Source organism: Eleutherodactylus coqui, chromosome 5, assembly GCF_035609145.1.
Source record: "Eleutherodactylus coqui strain aEleCoq1 chromosome 5, aEleCoq1.hap1, whole genome shotgun sequence".
In the NCBI taxonomy this organism is placed as follows: Eukaryota; Metazoa; Chordata; class Amphibia; order Anura; family Eleutherodactylidae; genus Eleutherodactylus; species Eleutherodactylus coqui.
In genome coordinates, this window is record NC_089841.1 from 54,067,482 (window position 1) to 54,084,642 (window position 17,161).

Below are 17,161 nucleotides of genomic sequence, written 5' to 3' on the forward strand. Positions count from 1 at the left end.
AGATGTGATATGTACAGGTATGGAGGCTCTAGCACCCTATTGTACCGCCTCTAGCTTTGATACAAGATGTGATATGGGCAGGCCTGCAGGCTCTATTACCCAGCTGTATCACCTCTAGCTTGAATACAAGATGTGATACAGGTGGGCATGGAGGCTCTAGTACCCTGTTGTACCGCCTTCAGCTTGGATACAAGATGTGATACGGGGGGCATGGAGGCTCTAGTACCCTGTTGTACCATCTCTAGCTTGGATACAAGATGTGATACGGGGGGCATGGAGGCTCTAGTACCGTTGTACCGCCTCTAGTTTGTATACAAGATGTGATACGGGCAGGCATGGAGGCTCTAGTACCCTGTTGTACCGCCTTTAGCTTGGATACAAGATGTGATACGGGGGGCATGGAGGCTCTAGTACCCTGTTGTACCATCTCTAGCTTGGATACAAGATGTGATACGGGGGGCATGGAGGCTCTAGTACCGTTGTACCGCCTCTAGTTTGTATACAAGATGTGATACGGGCAGGCATGGAGGCTCTAGTACCCTGTTGTACCGCCTTTAGCTTGGATACAAGATGTGATACAGGTGGGCATGGAGGCTCTAGCACCCTGTTGTACCGCCTCTAGTTTGTATACAAGATGTGATACAGGCGGGCGTGGAGGCTCTAGTACCCTGTTGTACCGCCTCTAGCTTGAATACAAGATATAATACTGACAGGCATGGAGGCTCTAGTACTTTGTTGTACCGCCTATAGCTTGGATTCAAGATGTGATACAGGTGGACATGGAGGCATACAGGTTCCATTAAATATCCTGCAGCCTATCGACCGACATTTGTTGCAACTGAACCTCTAAATCGTGCAAACTTGTAGGCTGTCCAAGTTGGTGTCCCAGATGGTTCCATACATGTTCTATTGTTGATAAATCTGGTGACCGGCAACCATGGAATGTGTAACAATGTTGTGGGGACATTCCTTTGACCCCTTTGTGTGTGCGGCCGAGTATTATCCTGCTGGAAGCCTCTTGAAGGCCGCCATGAGAGGAACACAAATGGCTGCAGGAACACAAATATGCTCAACATATTGCTGAGCTGTCCTTGTCCCTCCTACCACTAGTAGGGGGGACTGACTGTTGTATGTGATGCCCTCCAGATCATCACACCAGTAGTGGGGGCAACAAAGGCAGGACTGAGGCGCTCACCCCGAGGTCTCCAAACATGAACACGGCCGTCATTACTGCCCAAACTAAACCTGGATTCGTCACTGAAGACAACTCAATTCCACTCTGTAGCAGTCCAGTGTCATTGTCCATGCCACCACTGCAAAAGGAAGCACTGATGGGTGGATGTCAAAGACAGAACATGTAATGGACGCTGTGAGATCAAATGTCCTGCAGCCAAGCACCTGGAAACGGTTCCAACAGACAGGGGGGATCTGTATCAATGATGTCCCCTGTCTCTGTATGGCGGACAATGAAGCAATAGGAGCTGGTTGTGCTTGTTGGATGATCAGCCAATCCTTTCATCTGTCGAGGACGTCCTAAGCCCAGTCGCCTTATGTGTGCCCTCACACATCCATTGGTCCCACAGACTCCTAATAGTTCGGTCAAACCGGCCCAGGTAGCGGAAATTCATCAATACGACCATCAAATTTCTCACATACCAATATGTTGTAGAGGCGTCTAGTGGCCAACAAGCTCTACTCAAGAAGAGACCATTAAACACAATAAGCCTTTTTATAGACCAAGGATGGAACCACTTTTGGGGTCTCAGGTGGCAAGACGTTCATATAATTATGCCACAACTCTAATAATTTGCATATCTGATATGTAACTATGCAGAGTTTTGTATAAAACAACAACTAGACGCTTGATTTTCTTTTTTTTTTTACAAAGAGTAAATCTACATTGCACTGAATCTCAATGCTCCACCAGGATGGTCTATAATGTATTGTTTTTTATTAGAGATGAGCGAACGTACTCGGTAAGGGCGATTTCGCAATCGAGCACCGCGATTTTCGAGTACTTCACTACTCGGGTGAAAAGTACTCGGGTGCGCCGGGGGGCGGGGAGAGGCGTGGCGGCGTGGGGGGTAGCAGCGGGGAACAGGGGGGAGCCCTCTCTCTCTCCCTCTCCCCCCCACTCCCCGCTGCAACCCCCCGCGCCGCCACGGCGACCCCCGAATTTTTTCGCCGGAGTACGTAAGTACTCGAAAATCGCGGTATTCGGGCGAAAAAGGGGCGTGGCCGAGCACGTTCGCTCATCTCTATTTTTTATATAAGCCCAACATGCTGTATAAAGATGATCACTCACATTAGTCCCTGTATCCAATAAGGCTAACAATGCAATTTCCCCCTATTATAGCTAAAATATTGCCTATTCTATAGGAAATCAACCAATTAGGACACGTGCAAGGAAAAACTGAAGAAACCTACACAAACCCATATGACTGTAAAGGCCCATTTACACTGGACGATTATCGCTAAAACTTCGCTCATCGGCGATCGTTTCAGCAATAATCAGTGCTTGTAAATGGGCCGGGGCACCCGCATTTCGGGCTCTTTTTGCTAATCATTAAAACCAAGTGAGCTTGATTTTAGTGATCAGTTTTATCAGTCGTTCTCCACGGGGGAGTGCTGATAGCAGCAGCGGAGAGGTGAGTAAATGCTTTTTTGGGGGGGTTTTTAACCAGCTAATGATGATTTTTAAGGAAGGGCTTATATTTCAAGCCCTTCCCCGAAAACCATTCTGCGGGGGCTGCCAAGAACCACTGCTTTCAATGGAGCCGGCAGCAGCAGCGCCGACCCCATTGAAAGCAATGGGATAGCATGCGGGACTTCTGCCACAACTGTCACAGCTGTGGCAGAAGTCTGCGGTATTCTCCCTATGTTTTCAATGGGGCTGGCGCTGCTGCCGCTGGCCCCATTGTAAAAACACTGGGGATATTACAGCGTTTTTCTTGCGCTGCGAGGCGAGTGTTCATTTGCTCTTGCAGTGCAAGAGAGAATAAAATGCCTGTGGGTGTGAGCCATTATCCACATAAAAAAAATCCTGATGTTGCAGTTGTTAAATGGCCTCTGAAGCACACACAATATAACATTCCCTGTGTTCAGAAACTCCCTTTTTCTACACAGTTTTGCTGTGTAGGCAGGGACAGAATCTGCAGAGTCATCTCATTATGGTGAACTCAAACGCTGCAGAAATTTTTGCAACTGAAAACTCCACTCCATATTTTTGCATGGGCTTGTTTTTGCAGTATGTGCATTGATTTTTGTTTCAAACCCCATTTAGATAAGTGGGGCAGCAGCACAAATTTCTGTACAAACATATCTACCATGTATGAATTAACCCTTAAAAGGCTGGACGTTTAAAGAAGTTTTTCGGGACATTAAAAATTATATATAAAGGATTAAAATAAAGAGAAATTCAATTCTCACCTATCTTGCCAGCTCTCTGTCTAGGGCTGTAGACCTAGTGCCCGCCGCATGGATCCTTGAAGAAGCGGCGGGTGGTCACATGCCTGCAAGTGGCTGAGCAGCCATGTGCACAATCAACGGCATGTGACCACCCACCACTTTCAATTTTTCTTTGTTTTAACCTTTAATAATTTTTTGTTTAATTTCCGAAAAAAATTAAATATCATTAATAACAGATGATGGCTCTATTATACGGCTATAATGCAACTGTACATATGAGGCGATTTACTGCAAGGGGAGAATATAAAACACAAATTAAAACCTATTTTAGAAAGATTAGATACTACATTAAAGTTGATCATGACAGAAAACAGATAATTCAAAGACTATAAATATTTAAAATGCAAGGCAGACATTTCTCCCCCGCTCCGAACACATGTAATACGGTAGCAGCAATTAAGCTATTTTCCTGTAAACGGCTTCGGCTTTCCTAGTTTTTTTTTTTCAGTATTTTTTTTCTTTACTGTCTAAACTGAAATGCATTAATCCTTAAAAGGATTAATGTGAAAGTGATCGGTCTAAAAAAAAAAAAAAAAAAAGAATCTGTGGATAAATGTAAGTGTTTGGTGAACCCTCCGTTGGCGGGCTGAGCCTCTTGTTGACCGCTGCACGTAGGCATTACTTTGGAAAGGAGATCAATAGATATTAGCTTTAGAGAAGACGAGATAAAGAAAAGAGCTGCATCGTATTCTGAAGTCGGCCCGGGCGAGCTTGAAATTGTCTCAATCAAACTGTTTTTTTTTTTTTTCTGCCAGCCTCCCATCTGCTTTGCTTTCTGTTAAAACTATTCATTTTAAGGCAAAAATGTAATTATTTTCCATTGATTTAGGTCTAGGTTTGGATAAGAAGATCTCAAGATGGCTGGATGGCATTTTTTGCTTCAATAAGACAATTTTTTCTCGATAGGACAGATTTACATATATTACTATATTGCAAATAACGAGTATGATAATACAGTTCCAACCTGGGCCACTGTGCAGTGTATGGCGCTGTCTGCAACACAACAGCTAGAAATGGGACAAGAAGATCAAGTGAATGGAGACAAAAGAGGTCTCCATCTCCATCCCTATATAGGTTTTTGCATAGAACATGGAAGTCTACAATAGATAAAAGAGCAGAGTATGAATACTCCTTAAATGGGTTGTCCCATCTCTAAATGTTTTCCGGCATGAAGCAGACAGCTCCGTACATTGCGCAGTGGTCCTGGTTGGTATAGCAGGCAGAGTCCCATTCACTTCAGCAAGACTCAGCCTGCAGTACCAAACTAGGGCCACAGCTAGAAGTCGGACAACCCCATTAGGTCCTGCTACAAATGTTGCACACACTACTTATACAACTACAAGACAATATCACATGCTAGACAAGGCACTGGATATGTCCTTATTAAGGACAGATGATTTTCTTAAAAGGCTTCCTCCCTGCTTGGGACCCCACTATTACCCTGAGCAGAGAGCTACTACAAAATAGTAGACATTTTTAAAGTTACAATGCTCCTTTTTTAAGTTATAGGTGCCATTTAATATTAAATATGTAAAAATATTAAATATCTTTTATTTACAAGATCGTTCGGTTCACTGTATAAGTGGCTGAGAACGACTGAACGATTGGTGTTTAACCCGAATTATCGGCAAACGAGCTAATGATAATTTCTATGCTTGCATAAAATGCACGATAAGTGAATGAATTCTCATTCAGCCGCTGGCTGGGTTTACATTGGACGATTCATTCAAATTCAAACAATTCAGTGATTTGTTTGAACAATAATAGTTCCATGAAAGGAGCCCTTTATGATGTGAACATTGATGTGTATGCTTCCTCTAATTCATATCACACCCCTGTGATAACACTGGGTCTCATGAAATGATAGAACACCATCAGGCAATATGAGTCGGAGTGTGTCGAGGCGTTGTACAATACACTGAACCCGCCTCCTCGTGCCAACGTTCCTCTAAATGCTAGAAATGGCAAGGACCATGTGGACTCTTCATACATTGGGTGCATCTCGGGTCTTCAGCTGGCCTAAAGAGAAATCTACACTGGCTATGAGCTGAAGTAGATTTTTGATATAATTTATGGCAGATTTACGGTGTAAACTATACATATATCCATCAGGATGGGGCGGGCACACGCTCACTATTGTGAGCCAACATAAATGTGGAAAGCTGGACTTTTGGAGCTAAAATGTGTAACTTATTTACGCCATTTCTGGTACCATACACTCCCCCCATATCTCTTCACTTTGTGGCACCAAATCAAGCGCCACCATATTCTGCAGGGTTGTGTGCATCAGCCCTTCTATAATAGTCTTTATTAAAGGGAACCTGTCATCAACTATAAGCCCCATGAACTAAGTAATGATGCTTCTAGTTTAGGTGACGTGGAGTCCAAGGAGCCTCTTTTCATACTCACCCGGTCCCTCATACCTGCGAAGTCAGTGTATGCACACCAGCTTGACTCTATGCACATGCACTCCCATTCATCTCTATGGGAGGGTGCATACATAGCCTTCTGAAAAAGTGCAGGCTCCACCTTAGCCGGGGGGACACCACAGAAACAGGGGACCAGCAAGTATGAAACACAGCTCCTTGGACTCCACTTCACCTAAACTATAAACATAACTTAGTTTATGGTGCTTATAGCTAATTGATGGGTTCCCTTTTGATAAATGGAACACCAGAGTGTCAAATATTTGTCACTTTGTCAAAACTTTCTTTTGTATTATTTTTATTTTAACTACTTTTTGCTTAGGATAACGTTCAACAGAGGAAGAACGCCACTAGCAATTCATGGTCAAATAGCAGAATTAATGTGACTCGCCAGAACGTCAATGGTTTCCTATGAGCAAAAAAATTGCAAGTGATCTTGGGAAATAATTACAAAAATTGCGAACTATGGGTTTTGGTTTTTTTGTGATGGTCTCACATTTTATACCCCATAAGGAATTATTGATGTTACCCCCAAGTCCCAGAAATGCAGTGATTTTAACACAAATTATGGACAACTCCTCGTCTCTGTGGGGCTGCATTCTAAACCAAATTCCCTTTAATGCCAACTACCGGAAGGTTACCCTCCGGAGGAGACAGCCACCTGCTAGCTAGATTATCATAAAGTGATTGTGTTAACTAAGGAAAAAAGGTATCAGATTTTTTTTAAGCATGTAAATAAGTGTTCCACTGGCCAAACCTTACAAAAGTATATAGCGCAATACTTCAATCTATAAGGGTGGGGGTTAAAAATGAAGCACACAGCCAGAAGACAGCCTAAAAATAATGATGGCCTTTTAACTGTCAGGGGACTTCATTAGACTACCAGAAGTTTTCGGCCTCCCAAAGGTATGGTATACAATATAATCCTTTTAAGAAGAGAAGCTTGTTATATGGATCTCATCTTAACTGAAACAATGCATTATGGCAAAGTACAGCGGACAACTATATCAACAGGCTACATAAAGAGTTAAGAAAGGACCACAACAACTTAAAAACTAAATTAATTCTGGTCCAAAGCAATCTCAAGATTTAACTAAATCAATATAAAAAGGATGAAAAATATACTTCTAGATTAGTAGATTTTAAAGAGTACGGAAGGAGTTGTTCATTAGGAATCCATTTTTGTGAGAAGGGTCAACTGAAAACCTTGAAAACCATTGAAAAACAAATTCCAGTTCTGGGACCCCCCCCCCCCCACCCCCACCCCCACCTTCAATGATCACCTGTAATTTCCTGCAGTGCCTCCACAGGAAAAAGAAAGCATTACGTGGTGAATTCAGTAGTTGTCTATATTGCACATTCCTGCCGACCCTTCTGTGAGATGGACGCACATAGTAACTACACAGGCTAAGTGATGGAGGTCTCAAATGAGGGTCTCCTATCTCTTAACTCAAAATGTTCTATTATTAGGTCCTCTTCTGTTGGGTTGTTACACTTCTATTAGTTGACTTAGTTACTAGGAATGTCTGGTTTGAGGACATAAAAAATGTTGGATGACAACCCTCTGTACATAATGTAATAGCAGCCTTACTTGTTGTCACTCTCCTTTCCCATGAGTACATAACTTTTTTGAACACTCAGTAAAATGTAAAAGGCTTGTCCGATATAAAAAATTGGAGTTATTTGGCAGAAGCCTTAGAACAAAATAAGCTACACTCTGCATCTTCCACAACACCAGCCCTCCCTGCCGAGATTTGTTTATATGTCTGCAGCAGTGACATTCTTGTACACCCAACTGATTGATGCAGCCCATCATTGGCGTCAGCAGTCTTCTGCCATCCAGGGTATGCAGTCACATTATGTAATCAAAATGCAGCAGTGCTGAAGCTGCAGAGAACTTAAAGACCCATTTACATGTAACGATTAGCACTCAAAATCCGTTCAACCGACTGAAAATCAGCGATAATCGTTACATGTAAACAAAGGTATCATGTACTTTTCGTTTGAGCAATGCTTTTAAGATGAACTTAAAATCCATCCTTGAGCTGCTGAGAGATAAAGCAAACACATTTATCTCTCAATAGACCGCATGCGGTTATCGCTGCAGCTTGTTAATACAATGGAATCTGCAGCAGCTGTTTACACAGCTGGGAGTGTGTTTGATCACACACTGGGCTCTGCAAACAGCTCCTGGAGGCCATGCAAATAGATTGCTAAATCTTTCAATCTTTCATTTGTTTGAAAGATTATCTTTGCGAGTAAACAGGCCTTAACTGTTGAGTGCAGCTTCTTTTCTTAAGGCCTATTTAAGAATGCCCGACACTCGTCCTCGCACATACTTGTTCCCGTGCTGCTGCACAGGAGCTAGTATTGCTGCCTCACAGCGGGGCGGCTGGAGGAGATTTCTCTCCTCGCGCTCCCCCGCCCCTCTCCATTGACTTAATATAGGGGCTGTTCAGTACTCAACGGCTGCTATTTATACTAAACGATCACTGTTCAGCTCATTGTCCATAGTTTATGCAGCAGTGTTAAATGGCCGCTATTTTAAGTCAATAGAGAAAAGTGGGGGAGAGCGAGGAGTGAAATCTCCTGCAGCCTCCCCGCCCCCTGCTGGCCGCTCTGTAAGTGAGCCAGTAATACTAGCTGCGAGTATGGTACATCCACAGGAAATGCTCTGGATAGGAATACCTGTTTAAAGTGGTTGTCTGCCCTATTTTGCATTTCTTACATTTACCCAATTTGGATAGGCCATTAATAGTTGATAGATAAGGTTCTGCTGCTTGGGCCTCCTGTCTATCGGCCGATCATCTAGTCAGCAATATAGTGCATTGGGCCGGATGTAGTCTTTAGCCGTCAGCACAGGAAGTACGTGTTTTGGCTTTACTACTTTTGAAATCAATGGGATAACTGCGCTGCCACAGCACTTCCTGTTCATCTGCTGGTAAGGACGTCATATTCAGTCGAAGTGCCGTGTGGGTTCCCCATTGATTTTAATGGAAATGAAGGACATTACATCCAGTCCTGACCAGTAGAGGAGTAGGAAGTGCAGTTGTGGCAAGTGCCATTGTAGCGTGGCTCTCCCATTGATTTCAATGGGAGTGAAGCTAGCACATGCACTTCCTCTCCTGTCCGTTTATGACTGAACAGCAGGCTGGACGTTCAGCTGGGATAAGTCATCAGTGAAAAATAGGACAGAAAACCCCTTTAAAAAATAGTCAGTTTTACATTTCTTTTTACCCATATTTATCACTAGATAACAGATTCACCCCACTGGGACAATTTCATAGCAATAAAATGTCTGAATCCAGTTTCGACGACACCTTCTCTACTTGACTCAACCAGAACTTCCTGTATGATGTAATCACATGGACTTAACCACACAACGGTGGACATAAACTCCTATCAAAGTTACTACTGATGATTAAAGGTGCTTGTCTGGGACTTTTCCTACTGATGAACTATCCTCAGGAGTGAAGCTATCTATTACATGTCTGGCCCTGACCACACATATTGCCCAGGCCCCTGCAAAGACAGCAAGCCAAAAGATCAGTTAAGTAGCAGAGATCCAGAATGCTGGACTCCTGACGATCAACCAGTGACCACCTGTCCTGAGGTTAGTTCATCAATAGTAAAAGTCCCGTAATACCCCTTCAAACAGACTCTGATCAAGTAATGTCTGGTCTTGGTTTCCGGTCTCTAAACCATCTTATTTAGAGGAACATTGAAAGACGGATATTTTATAACACATGCGCATATACTGTATATACATACACATATACTGCGTATACATATACAAACACACACAACAGACAGATAGACAGATGGAGAGAAAGAAAAAAAGACTAGAGATTGCTAGACAAATCAGGTGGAGAGTGCCATGTTGGAAGGTTATATCAGAAAACACTATTTACATCATTCACAATTTTGGGGGGGGGTTCAGTTTTGTCTACTGAATCTCATGGATAAAGGGGTTGTTCTAAAGCAATCTACAGGACAGAAATATCAACGTTAGGAAGCAAAAAAAACTAATTACCTGCTGCAAGATCATCATCCACCAGATCGTGCTCTTCCTCCTGAACTTTCACCTCTGACCCTGCAGAATCAGGACTAGCGCTGCCAGCCTGTATGGATTCAGCTGTCACTCCAGCTGGAAAAGGAAAAATAAAAAAATAAAAATTAGAACATAAAATAGCTCAAATTACCAACACAATATAAGCTATCCTAAACCCATCAAAAGAAAAAAGTACAAAGTATAAAAAAAGTTACGAAATCAAAATATATTACATAAAATACTAAAATAGAGTCCAAAAGTGAAAACAAAAAAAGTATAAAAGTAGAACAAAAATGACCCAAATTATTAAAAGCTATCAAGAATATAACACAACAAAAAATATATTATATAAAATCTTTAAAGATAAATTCCCAAATTCAAAAATACAAAATTAATTTAAAATACAAGAAATATAATATAAAAAAATTCTAAAAAAATAGAATATAAGAAACAACAAGGTGCAAGTTTAAAAAAAAAATATACAAAAGCAAAAATAAATTTGTAAAACTTAAAAAAAAAAAAAAAGAAAGAAAAAACAATTTTTTCAGCCTTTTAATTAATTAGAAATCCCTGATAGTTAGAATCTCAGGGGACGCGTTGGGTCTCAGATCTCCGGACATTCATAATAAATGTGAGATCAGATGATTACGTGGTTCAGATAAAATTCTTCCTGTCCCGCAGATGCTGCTCATACATTCTTAATCCGTAATACGTAGAGCGCTGACACAGGGGTGCTGCGCACTGACCACAAAGACATGAATAATGACCTTTGAACAGCGCTGCACAACATGTCAGCTCCATATAAATAAAAGATAAAACTAATAATATTGCACTTGACCTTCCTTGATGTAAGATAAATAATTCTGTGTGTATGTCTGCTCCGTTACAAATAAACTCCTAAAAGGGGGAAAAAACTATCCAAACAATGGGGCTTCATGTTTTAATGGAGTAATTTGTAAAATGGCGTCATTGGCAACACATTTTTTTTTTTTTCTTTTCTTCTATATCAGGTTTAAATTGATCCGAAGGGAAGGCCTGGCATGACAGCAGTGGCCTTACATGGACGTCAATGTGAACACAAAACGTGTGGTCAGTGCCAGGAAGCTGCTTCTAAGCCAAATACAATCCATCCTGAGAGGCATATATGAACATCAACATGTAGAGAACATCATTTTACATCTATATCCATCAGCAGACAGACTCCTAGTGCTCCAGTGTATAAGAATGACATAATAGAGCTGCTGTGGGACACAAGGGAGGTGATCAAACTAGTAAATGGAATGGCATTAAGCCTCATGTACTGAGCAGGAGGTTGGACCCGAAGACCCTATTGGCCCCTTCCAAATCTAGCATTCTATGATTCACTACTCAGGTAGTACTGACTCTTAATGGAGCATATTGAGCCTTTCATACAAAGCACAAGAAAGTTGGTCATGAAGACTGTGTTTTGCTCCATGCTGTCATGGCTCACCAGCCATGTTGGATCAGGACTGGGTGACGTCAGGCCTGGCCCACATGATCCACATACCAGCGCTTGCTCAGAGTGATTCTTGTGTGGGAAGTGGACATGAGCACTTCTTTGCTGGTGTGTGGATGGATTGGTCGGCTGGAAAGCATGTGTTCCAGCCAGCCAATGAGCGCTTGTCTGTACACATTTATTCTGGTTCCTCCCCATTGAGGACGCCTGTTACACTTCTACTCTGATGACGTTTCTGATCTACTTGGTGGTTCCTGTCCTGTTGCACTTTCAGATAAGTCTGTTTGGTGTTAAAGCTATCTCCTGACTCGTCGGTGTTTTATCTGGTTCATTGTGTATCTTACAGCCACACCATATATATTGGTATTTCTTGCAGCAAACATTATTCCTGTTTTCCAACAATGGAGAGTCAGGATCATCATAGGTTCCTGACATGGGGTTGCCATAATCAGGGCAAGTGCTCCACCTTTAGCTAGGTTCTCATCATGTTTAAGTTTAGAGTCAGACTTCCCGTTCCCCTCCTTCTTGGTTTTGTTCTAATATTTTCTGCTCTCTGCACTTCTCTTGTAGTGGCCCCGAGTGCGCACTACATAATGTTTAATATGGTAATGTTTTATATTTGAGTATATGCTTTTAAAAGCTTATAATGATAGAGATTTTAGAGATTGGAGATGTGAATGCTACTGAAAATCTGTCTGACAAGTGCCCTGCTCCTTCATTGGCTGACAGCTGCCCTAATCTCATTGGCTAATCTGCTGTATGGCAACAATGGGATTGGCTGGCAGACAGTGGAGTGACAAAGGAGGCCCATGATTGGGGGAAAATAAGGGAAAGTCCCACACAGGTTGCCAGTTAGGATTCCTGTTAGGAAAATTAGTTAGTGAAGATTCAGCGGTTGGAGAGAAAAGAGAGAAGATCAAGTAAGAGCAGGAAGAAGAAAGAGGATTTTACAGTGCTGTGAGAAGGAAGAGGTGTAGTGAGTACAAGGAAAGATTACAGTAATGACAAAGATATAGGAAGAAGAATTGTAGTAAGAGAAGAAAGACGTAAGAAAAGGGTTATAGACATATAAAGAAGGATAGGGAAAGCAGATTAAAGGAGAAAGATAGTGAAAAGGTTTTATAAAGGAGACAGAGGTTGAAAATATAGAAAGAAACAAGGAATTCTTCAATGATCCAACTCCACAACAGTATGCCTTTACAGAAGTGTTTACCACGACAAGTTTTAAGCCAAAATTCTGTTAGTCGCCTCTGTTTTAGGAAAAATTAAAGAGAGGACAGTAGCTAGTTGCCGGCCGCTCACTGGCTTCTCAGTCAGCACTTCCTATGGGAAGCTTTCACACAGCACGAGAAGCCAGCAATCCCGCGAGTGTTAACGAGGTCGTTTCAGCTCACAGAAAAGTCAGCTTAAAGGAGTGCTAACAACAAGTGAGCAATGGTTTCACTTTTACATGCAACCATTATCACTTTGGCCGCTTGGACGAATTTTGAGTGATAATCGTTGCATGTAAAAGGGCCTTTAGCGGTCAGTGTGAAAACTGCAATATTTGAGGATATTTTTAAATATAGATAGTGAAACTGAAAACAAAATGAAGTTAAAACAAACAAACAAACAAAATCACCAAAAATATTTTTATAAAATGTCTAAAATAAAATGTTGATATATACAAGAGGTCATTTTTCTGATTACACATTCCCTGTAAAACGCATTTTAAGAAAATTAATGCAATAAATAAAAAAAAAAATTGAAACAAAAATAATATAAATATAATTCTGCCACAACAGCTTTTAACCCCCTCAAGCCCCAGGACGTACATTTACGTCATGGGAATGCAAGGTATGTATGGAGCAGGATCAGCAGCCAATTCGGCTCGATTAACGGCGGCTGCCAGCTGTTTCAGAGAGCTGCCACCCACTTGCAACAGCCGCAATCAGCATGCATGCTGATTACGGTTGATAATCCTTTAAATGCTTTTAATTCGTACAGTGGCGTTTAAATGCCCAGATCGTTATTTGGGGATCTCCAATGCCCTTTCCCCCTTGATGAGATTGCGAGGTATTGTTTGGTTACCGTGGCAGCTCTTGGCCTTCTGAAGGCTTTCAGGGCTACCATGGCTGATTGCCTATTAAGTAGAGATGAGCGAATCTACTCGTTTCGAGTATTTACTCGATCGAGCACCGCGATTTTCGAGTACTTCAGTACTCGGGTGAAAAGATTCGGGGGGAGTGGCGGCGCGGGGGGTAGCAGCGGGGAACAGGGGGGAGCCCGCTCTCTCTCTCTCTCCCCCCCACTCCCCGCTGCAACCCCCCACTCACCCACGGCACCCCCCGAATCTTTTCGCCCGAGTACGGAAGTACTCGAAAATCGCGGCACTCGAGCGAAAAAGGGACGTGGCTGAGTAGGCTCGCTCATCTCTACCATTAAGCCATGCCACAGGCCTGGCTTGATAAACTGCCTGCTAGAATGAAGCATAATGCAATACTATGGTATTGGATTATCCAAACAATCGCAAGTTCAAGTCCCCTATGGAAACTAAAGAAAACAATACAAAAATTAGTTTCAAAACAGTATTATAAATTATTATAAAAAAAAGCCAATAAAATTTTGAAAGACGCCTCCTTTTCCCATATTTATAATTAAAAAGATCAAAAACAGAAAAGCCAAAAGCATATTTGGTATTCTTCAAAGAAAAGTTCATCAGAAAAAAATGCACAATGCCAGAATTGCGCTTTTTTGGACATCCCATCCCCCCTCCCCCCCCCCCCCAAAAAAAGTAATCAAAAACTATGTTGATGTCAAAAAAATGCCATAGCTGTCAGAAGATGGCAGGAAAAAGTAATTCTGCTATATTTTTCTCCAACGGTATTTTATTTTTAAAACTAGCACAGCAAAAAAAATCACCATAATTGTACTGACTCACAGAATAAAGTTATCATGTTATTTTTGTGCATGCCGTAAACCCCCCTCCCCACCACACCCACCCGCAAAGATGGCAGAATTACATTTTTTTCAATGAAGCTGCACTTAGAAATTGCTAATGTTTTTCAGTACATTATATGGTACACTAAACATTACCATTGAAATATACAACTCGTCCTGCAAGTATCAAGCCCGCCGACATCGACGCTGATGGATAAATAAAAAAAAGTTATGTATTTTTGAATTTTGGGAAAAAAATAAAAATAGGGGGGGTCTACATCATTAAGGGGTTAAAATAAAACCCCATTTAAAACTGCTAAGGCATTTGTTTTAGTGCACTAGGGTTGAGTATTAATCGCACCCCGCGCGTTGCTCCGTCACTCCTCACTCTGCAGGATATTGCTGATGATTATTAATATTGCGGTCTCGTACAAACGGCTCGGGTCACATCCTGATCAATCCCAATAAAACGAGGCAGGTTCGGAGATTTTTTTTTTTTCCGCCTCTTGCATTGGAACAATTTAACATGTGCATAACCGAGACTGATATTGTTGATCTCCAGGGTTTTACCAGAGGTCACTTCTTTTTATTTTATTGTAAATTCAATACAAGCTCCTAAGTGATAGCAGAGGAGAAAAGAATGCGGCCATTAAATGGGGAGGACGGGGAGAAATTGCTCTCTGGATTCTCAAAAATATTGTAAACTGCCTGTGAGGGGGGGGGGGGGGGGGGGACTCTGCCCTTTTTTGTTTAAATCTGATGTGCAAATATTGATTGACAATCTACAAGCCTCTTCAGTTTATCGTGAGCGCGGAATAAAGGGCTAAACATTAGCATGAAAAGGCAAAAACACACAGGGTTACGGGGCAGAAGAGCCGCCAAGAACATAACATTCTACAACCACAATGGGGAGCTACAATGTCTGCTACACAAATCACAGTTTCATTCCTACAAGGGATTGAAGGGAAGATGAAGAGCAGAAACTATTTTTACATTATTTCTCTATTGTGAAGTAAAATGTTCTGGAAACGGGAATCACATTATTATTACTGCAGATTACAGAACAAATGGAGGAAAATCACCTGTTTGTATCCTTTTATTATGTTAATAGGAAAGGAATACGAAATATAAACAAGCATACAGTCAATAAAAATATATGAGGAAGAGGTTGTATTGAAGGCCCCTGTCCACAGCCGTGACGGAATATCGCCAGCGGTACCCCGCCGCAGGGGACGAGGGGGAGCGCTGCCAGGTCTAACCATGGAGAATCGCGGCAGGCCACGATTTAGATCCCGCAAGCGGAGAATCGCTATGACTCTCCACTAGTGGACGCTGCGCTTATCACAGCAACGCTATAGAAAGCTTCACACAACGTGATGATCCACACAGGATCATCGCCCGTGGACAGGCAGCCTAAGCGGACGATTTTCATGCAGCCTAAGCAAATGATTTTCTTGTACGAGTTTTGTGCGTTGCGAGACGCACAATACTCGCATGGAAATAGAAGCCAATATATTAAAGGTGTCCAGTTACATGTGCGATCTTCCTTCCAGCGATGCTGTGAGATACAGAGATGGCAGCATGGCCTATTTATCTATGCAATTCTGCAGAAAATTTGCCAAATATTTCCTATGGGTGAGTTAACAATATTGTTTCGCACACTCATAGACCACAAGCGAGTTTAATGAGAGGAGATTCTATTTTCTTACTGAAATATCAAACACATGAAATTTTTTAAGGACCGCAATGCATTCTTCTCACAAAACACACTGCACTCTCAGAGGAAAGAGCGCGCGCAAAAGAGAGCGCACGAAAAAGAGCGTGTGAAAAAAAGAGTGAAAAAGAGGTGAAAGAGAAATAGAGATTGAAAGCGAGAGAAAGGGTGAAAGAGAGAGAGAAGGTGAAAAAGTGAAAGCGAGAGTGTGAAAGCGAGCGTGAAAGAGAGAGAGTGAAAGAGAGGGAGAAAGAGTAAAAGAGAGGGAGAAAGAGTAAAAGAGAGGGAGAAAGAGTAAAAGAGAGGGAGAATGAGAGGGAGATAGAAAGAGAAAGCGAGGGAGAAAGTGAAAGAGAAAGAAAGAGTGAAAGAGAAAGAAAGTGAAAGCGAAAGAAAGAAAGGTTGAGGAAAGAGAAAGAGATGCAGAGGAAAGAGAGACACGCTGAGGAGAGAGAGAGAGAGACACACTCTGAGGAGAGAGAGAGAGAGAAAGAAAGAACGAGACGCCAAAGAGAGAGAGAGAGAGAAAGAACGAGACGCCAAAGAGAGAGAGAGAGAGAAAGAACGAGACGCCAAAGAGAGAGAACACGAGACGCCAGAGAGAGAGAGAGAGAGAGAACGAGACGCCGGAGAGAGAGAGAGAGAGAGAGAGAGAGAGAGAGAGAGAGAGAGAGAGAGAGAGAGAGAGAGAGAGAGAGAGAGAGAGAGAGAGAGAACGAGACGCCAAAGAGAGAGCGAGAGAGAGAGAACGAGACGCCAGAGAGAGAGCGAGAGAGAGAGAACGAGACGCCAGAGAGAGAGAACGAGAGAGAGAGAGAGAGCGAGAGAGAACGAGACGCCAGAGAGAGAGAGAGAGAGAGAGAGAGAGAACGAGACGCCAAAGAGAGAGCGAGAGAGAGAGAACGAGACGCCAGAGAGAGAGAGAGAGAGAGAGAACGAGACGCCAGAGAGAGAGAGAGAGAGAGAACGAGACGCCAGAGAGAGAGAGAGAGAGAACGAGACGCCAGAGAGAGAGAGAGAGAGAGAACGAGACGCCAGAGAGAGAGAGAGAGAGAGAGAGAGAGAGAGAGAGAACGAGACGCCAAAGAGAGAGAGAGAGAACACGA

The 17,161-nt window shown here is 42.4% G+C and overlaps 1 protein-coding gene across 2 annotated transcripts in view; it reads right to left on the reverse strand.

The window, feature by feature from the left end:
- WDR7 (WD repeat domain 7) overlaps nucleotides 1-17,161 on the reverse strand; it is a 356,850-nt gene that overhangs the window by 208,134 nt on the left and 131,555 nt on the right. For both annotated transcript variants that reach the window (XM_066602521.1, XM_066602523.1), the window contains one exon: nucleotides 9,928-10,041. In XM_066602521.1, the coding sequence (XP_066458618.1) occupies nucleotides 9,928-10,041 (114 nt within the window). The remainder of the gene's footprint in view (nucleotides 1-9,927; nucleotides 10,042-17,161) is intronic.